A 7,457-nucleotide genomic window follows, 5' to 3' on the forward strand; every position below is an offset into this window, starting at 1 on the left:
CTTTATGAGCCTCTCTGCACAGGGCAGGACCTCGATCACCAGCAACATTAGCTGGCATCTTGAGAAACCTTCCTATAACAACTCAGAGCACAAACCAGGTTTACAGCTGCTGTTCTCCTTCTTTGATAAAAAGGTCAAAGCAACAATGAAATAACTCTGGTTCAAGTAATTAGAAGCTTTACTTTAAGTCAATCTCGTTTTGTTGTAGCAGACTTCATTTTTTGTTTAGCTGCAAAGTTTCAAAACCTGATTAGCTGTAAAATTACACCAACATATTGTAGGTAAAAAAAAAACGATCAAAATTACGATAAAACATAAAAAACAAAAAAAAACCAACCTCAAATTATATATTTTAAAAAATGTAAGAACTTGCAATGTTATGGGCTATTTTTAAGCAAATTCAGTTTTAATTTCCAAAAATTAGAAAGCATAAACTACTTAAAAGGATAGTTCAGATTTTTTCACAGTGGGGTTCTGTAGAAAGGTTCTAAACAGGTAATATCTTACCTGCTGCCGATAACTCTTTGTATGACCTCAGTTTTAAACATTAAGTGTAATTCTGACCAGATCAACAAGCTGATGAGTGGATTTAGCCCCACTCAGACTAAAGTAATACGCTGCTGTCTTAAAACAACACCAACTCATGTGAATGTATCATTATAACCCTTTATGCAACACTCACATTTGCTTTACACGGTTATTCTGGCAGAAAGATTAGAATATTATTGCTGGAAGTTGCTGCTACTGCTGTTTACGCCTGTAAAAAAACTTCAAAATTTTGCCTAAATAACTATTTAATGCAAAAATTTATAACAATGTAAAGGTTTATACAACATTTTAATGAAACACTGAAAATCTTTGAGACTGGAGATGTTTTAAAAAATATGTCAGCAATCCCCATTGGTCAGAGCAGTTACTTTATCAGTCTGCTCAAAATTTAACTATTTCTCCAAACTAAGGTCATTCAAAGAGCAATCTACACCAGGTAAAATATTAATTGCTCATAATATCTCCACATAACCCCACTTCAAAACATCTGAACTATCTACTACATTTGAAATATGAAAACTTAAAATTCTCATCTTGAGATTATGACTGTGTAAAAATAAGGCAAGAGTTTGATGAGCAACTTTCTTGCCACATTTTTTTTGGTTTCCTTGTTTGGTTTTTAGACAGCAAGCAACAATAAATATGGAACAGACCTCAGTGGGATATTCAGACATTCTCTCAAAGGAGGAACCGTCTTTTGTTCTCGGTTGGCAGCGGATCCAAAGCAATTTCCATATGGACATTTTGCAGCAGTTACACAGCATGTATATGCTTCACCGATAAGCTATGTTTGGAAATGTATTTAGGCCAGGATGAATACAAGTTCAGAGGCAAAAAACCACACTGATGATGCAATCTGTTTTCTACTATTGTGTCTGTTATCGTTGTCTGTTTTTACAAGTTTCAGAAAGTTTACAAGAAATAGTTTCTTTTGGAAGTTAATCAAAAACTGTCTACAGTTTTTGATTAACCATGGTAACACGCTGAAGTCCTAGAACAAAAATGTGCTTCACTTTGAAATGCATAACTACATGTCTCAGCTGGCTTCTGTTGAGGCTGTGTAGGTAAGTTATCCTGCAGGTTGCCCGTTGTAAAAGAAGCAAATCAGGGGAAACATGAGCGTTTGAGCACTCGTGTGCAAGTGAGGCAAATTACACTGATTAAAGGAGTAGGCCCTCTAATCTCATAAGCATTGCTTTAGATATTGCTCGAAAACACACATATATGAATTTATATATTTATTTCAGGCATGGGTGGCAGGCAGAAGTGAAAGGAAAGCAGAGAGTGGCCTCATTTTCCTAAGTAGTTCTAAGCAGCCTTACAGTATTAGTGCCTCTTAGCCGAACATGCCAAACCTGGGATTCAAACGGAATCTGTGCCGGTCGAGGCTTTGGGTGCGTCATCGGCAGCATGTGTGCATGAACATCACACACACACTCTGCGACTACCACTGACGTTCAAACATTAGGTGTAAAAATTATGCACACAGTCGGCGCATGTAAAACCTCTTTGTCTCTTCTAGCCTCCATTTGTCTCTCTCTGACTTCCCTTCCCCTCATTTTACTTTCCTCTCTATCTCTTTACCGTTCCCCTTAGCTTAGATCCCGAAGGCACATCAACTAAATCTATGACAAGTTGACAGATGCCCCGCTTCACATCAGTTTTAAACAGCTCATCCTGCATGAACTGCTGTGGCTTCAATTTACAGCCAATCATGCAATAAAAAGGAGGGGCCAATAATCTCGCAGGAATTTTATCTCAGTTTTAGATTAAAGAAAATATATTTACTTAGTCTTTCCTAAAACATCTTGCTGCATAAGCTGTCGATGAGAGAGATGATAAAAGAGGGATGATTAATAGGGTGATTTTCTATTGCTTGCTATAGATAGCATGAGAAAGAAAATAGTCATGAGAAGGAAAAATAAACCTTGAAATATCCAAAATCTGTTTTAATACCCAATCCACACAGAGAAAAAGCAAAATTAACGAAGAGGACCCACTTAGCAATCAAACTTCTCTCTCCTGCTTTTCTTTTATTCATTTACCCCGTGAGAGAAATAAGTGCTACCGGAGAATTGAGAGTGTGAGAAGAGGCAGGAGGGACCCTACGGGTCATTGACTAATGTGTGCAGGTTAACACGAGCTGACAGCGCTCAGACTGCAACTGGAGGGCTGGGAGGAAACACGAGGACATGGAACAATCTGTGGGACTCTGTGAATATGTATGTATGAGAGAGAAATAAGTCCACAACTGCAAGAACTCATATGGTTGTATGACCGTACGGCAGTGTGTGATGAGGAAGTCAAAACTCACATGCTCAGCACCCAAGAAAGACGAGCAGGAGCAGGACAGAGTGTGTGTGTGTGTGTGAGAGCTGCTGCAGGAGCTGTCAGTCGGACAGCGGGAGGTTCAGAAACTTTTATTTACACTTGTGTGCACACGTAAGCTCACTCTCCAACTCTCAGCAATCAAACAGATGTGAGTAACAGTTGGGCGACCATCAACTCATCAAACTGCTTCAGCATATAATGTAGCAGGTTGTGTGAATAATGAAACGCACAGATGAAGGATTGCGAATCAGTGTCAGTCTGGATGTTGTAAACTCTCAGGCAGGGTCGCTTATGGAGCCTGAGGAGGGCAAGAAGCATGTGGCTGCAAGCAGAACCAAGGAGTTTCAAGGACAAGTTATGGGATAAATTAAATTATGTATAAATTAAAAGCCCAGCATTTGTTGAAGGAATGCATATCTTCTGCCGCCGTTCATGCCAGAAGTTTAAACTAAGAACATTTTTTGTGGAGAAATGAGTTGTAGGAGTTGTAGATGTTTTGGTCAAACTTTAAAAATAACATGATGCGATATCACAAGATATCACGCTCAAAGTACAATGAATGACTCTCAGCTTGTAACAGACCAAACTTTAGTTCAGTACCTGTAAATGTGACCAAGTTATATTCATTTTTGTGTTGTTAATGTCAATTAGCTGTGGCAGCATTCTTGATTAGGACTGACTCCAAACGTTAATGAGTTGTGGATGTACAACCAAATGTTATTTTCTGCAAGTTTTATTAAAATGTGTCCTGTTAATCATGATATATTTTGCTGACAGACAGACACATGAAACACAAACACAAATCACAATTGTCTGCCTTTGTCTTTCAGTATTGGGCAATAATCAATGGTAGATAGAGAGGAAAAAAACAAAGAAGTCTGTAGTTTTGTCCAATAATCAGCCCTACCCAGTTTTGAACTAAAAAATCTCCCCGTGTGGGAAGAGCTGCAGCCTTCTGCTACAGAACAGAAATCGAGTTGCTTTGTTTTGAAACCTTTAGGATTTGCCACCTCTTGGATGACTGAGAATCTACACCAACAATCCATCCTACTATAGAAACCTGCTCGTGTGCGTTTGATTTTCCATACCTCCCAGCCATTTTGCATTTTGCCTGCAGACTCCTATCCAACTAGTTGCTGGGTTTGTGTGTGCACGTGATAGTCTCTCAAACTCTGGCTCCTTTTTTTCCCCCCTTCACATTTAATTTGTCCCTTGCCATTTCTCAAGAGGCAAACATAATAACAGTTTGCTCTGCTGTACAGTAACGGACCCGGCAGCCTGGAAACAGTTCCTTAGCAACAAAGAGCCACCATTTGCCTGGTAGGCTCTTCCATATCCTGGTGCACATCTGAACTGGTTTCTGCACTGTAATATTTCCTGAAACACTTACTTTATGGTGTCAGCAGCAGAAATGCTAATCTATGCCTCTGCTCAAGGACCATAAATCATGCACTGATGTACCGCTGATGGGTGTACAACTAAGTACTTTGCTGGAGTTTCTATTAAAAGTAAAATGTACACAAAGTCATAAAGAGGAAGAGCATTTCTTGAAGTATCTATATTGCACATACACATTTAGACATATTTTCAGTATGTACTGGGAGATACAGATATATTTAGAAAATCTCTACTTGTATATTAGCTTTAGGTGTTGATTTATAGCTACAGCATTCTTCTGAATGTGCGAGCCTTTCTGTCGTGCAGGCGTTTGGACTTTGGTCTCAGCAGCACTTGGGTTAAGTGAACGGTGTCACCACCGAACCACACAGGAAGTCCTCTGTCACCTTTCCTGCTAATCTCATCAGAACTCCAGGAGTAAGTATGCGCTTCTTATTTTACGTGACGTCGCGCTGGTGTGCCAAGGTTGTTATATCAGAGGCTGATGGTTATCAAGGTTGACTGTTTTCAGCAGCAGAGCCAAAGATTTTTTAGAGAAGTAGCCAGGCTGAGACCATTACTTTCACTGGAGCGGCACAGAAACTGATGTCTCAATGTTTTTGTGTGTGTGACAAATAGCTGTAGGGCATATAGTTATTTTTTTTAACTGCTTTTAATTATAAATTCAGGCATGAAGGTCTGCATATGAGAATTTTAGTCAGTTTTACTTTGTCTATGTTTATCTTAACCACACTTTGTCTCATCTCATAATTTGTTACTTTATTTTTGTTTTATTGTTTTACTTTTTGGTTTTCAGGCTCATTTTATCAATAGTGTAGCTCATGAATGAAAAAAAGTTTATTTTAATATCATTTAGTTATGTTTCTTACTAGATAGTGCCATTTGTAGGACTTTAACATATTTACCAACCTCAAGTATTTCCATAACTCACAATTTATCATTACTAAATATCAGATTGCTTTGCTAGATTTTTTTTCTGCCTCTAACACAGACTATGTATTTATTTATGCTTTTGTTCTTAATGACCATTTCTGCAAATGATAAAATTTTATTGGTGATAGAACCAGGATAAAGTGAAACAGACAGAACAGCACCATTGCTCCACCTCTGCCAGTACTCTAGCATGAGTACGATACAGAGTACAATATGTGTTTTTTGGATGCTTACCTTGGCATATTGGCATGGCTCCACTCCAGGTTCCATTGTTGGTGCAGGTCCTGCTGATCATGTTTTCTCCTCCAACCATCACATACCCTGGTTGGCACATGAACGTCACATTCTGGCCCACGGTGGCGTCATCACCAAACCTGAGTCCGTTCGCTGGAACACCAGGCTCACCACAGGTGATCACTGTAATCGGTTGTGAAAAGAAGCAGACCTTACATCAAAAAACACGTTGAATAATGTGGAATGAGTAAAACATAATGAGCTGCAGTATGAACATAATAAAAATGAAATAAAAACTATTTCACAATAAAGTGCCAAATGGTAATAACTCTTTCTCCTTTGTCTAATGAGGACACAATATTAAAAACTTGTAAAAAAAAAAAAAAGCCTTTTTTTTTTTTTCTTTTCTTGGATTTTCCAGGTAAACTGTGATGGCATCTTCCATTTGCCACATTCGCTCCTTTAAAACAAAATATTACACTTAATGTTTTGAATTAAAAGCTGTCCGCAAAGTTGATGGGTAGAGCAGGTCATGATTAATTATTTCAGGTTGAATAATTGTCCTGTTTGACAGAGAATTTCCTTCACATGTCAATCATCTGTGTCATATCCAGTCAATAAATAATGAAACTAAATGAAGCTGAAAGGATGTAACTACACTTATACATATCTTTCACCAGGAGATCATATTGATACTCCAGTGAAAAGCTAAACTTTGTGCAAGAAACTCAAGATTGAAAGATCATCAATAAATAGGTGGTAATTATGCAGCAATGATTAGTACCTGCTAATTGCTCCCCTGCTGTCTGTCACTTGCATGGTTAAAACTGATTTAGAGCAGCTGTAAATTGATTCAACCTATTCACTGCTGTCTCAAGATACTGTAAGAAATGCTGCGGTGTTGCCTTTACTGTCATTGACAAGTCATCATTTAGCTGTTGTACAAAGTGAAAAGAGGCTTTGTGACCTGTGTGGGACATGGCTCAGAAATAGCTACTCCAGGAAAAACGTTTTTTCTTTTAATTAAAACATAAAAATACTTCACTTTTTTGTACATGCAGTGCAGATTTCAGGAGAACATATGAAGCAGCTTTGGAAAAAAATGCTAGGCTCACAATATATTTTTGTTACTGTGATTTACTGCTTGTAAATGAAGTTAACATCAGTGTCTTGTAAACAGACTTTACAAAAAGGTCTGACAGTTCACTTGAGCCATCATAATGCTGAAGAGACTAAAAATAAGTGACTGAAGAACAGAAAGGCATTAATTAAATAAATATACTGTTATGCAAAGTATATTATTCATAACCCTCAAACAAACAACTTAAAATTCCATCATCATTAACATGACAGTGATGAGAACAATAACAAATTAAAAGCCTAGCATTCCTTGAAGGAATGCATATCGCCCACCGAGTTGTAGCACCTTTGGTCAAACTGTGAAAATATTGTTAAGCACAATATTATGAGATATAATGCTGAGAGTGTGTTGTGAGTGACCTTTAGCTACTACCGTGTCAAGCTCAATATATGTTAAATTGACTGAGTTAAAGTTATTTTTGAGTTGGTCAATGTTGATTAGCTGACCATACAAAAGTTGTAAAACCACAACAAATCCATCAGAACAAAGATGGGAACACGAGTGGCTTGAAATGACATTTCACTCATTTACATTTACATTATAGTTTTTACAGCTCACATGTTAAGAAGCTGTAATTCCAAACTGGTTTTTACATTTTGGAAGTTTATATTTTTAAAACCAAAGCTGAAAGCTGAGACATTCCAGCCATAAATTAAGTATCTATAGGAACATATTTTGTTAATTAGTTAAAAATAACAAAATGTCAGAGTATCTGTCTGCATTTTACAGGTGCTGGTCATAAAATTAGAATATCATGAAAAAGTAGATTGATTTCAGTAATTCCATTTAAAAAGTGAAACTTGTATATTATATTCATACATTACATACAAACTCATATTTCAAATGTTTATTTCGTTTAATTTTGATGATT

At 37.3% G+C, this 7,457-nt stretch overlaps 1 protein-coding gene across 3 annotated transcripts in view; it reads right to left on the bottom strand.

Annotated features, from left to right (window-relative positions):
* Nucleotides 1-7,457, bottom strand: part of LOC108232275 (CUB and sushi domain-containing protein 3) — a 291,392-nt gene that overhangs the window by 32,497 nt on the left and 251,438 nt on the right. For all 3 annotated transcript variants that reach the window (XM_017409915.3, XM_017409916.3, XM_017409917.3), the window contains exon 59: nucleotides 5,446-5,628. In XM_017409915.3, the coding sequence (XP_017265404.1) occupies nucleotides 5,446-5,628 (183 nt within the window). The remainder of the gene's footprint in view (nucleotides 1-5,445; nucleotides 5,629-7,457) is intronic.

The sequence above is a fragment of the Kryptolebias marmoratus genome, linkage group LG16 (assembly GCF_001649575.2).
Source record: "Kryptolebias marmoratus isolate JLee-2015 linkage group LG16, ASM164957v2, whole genome shotgun sequence".
Classification (NCBI taxonomy): domain Eukaryota; kingdom Metazoa; phylum Chordata; class Actinopteri; order Cyprinodontiformes; family Rivulidae; genus Kryptolebias; species Kryptolebias marmoratus.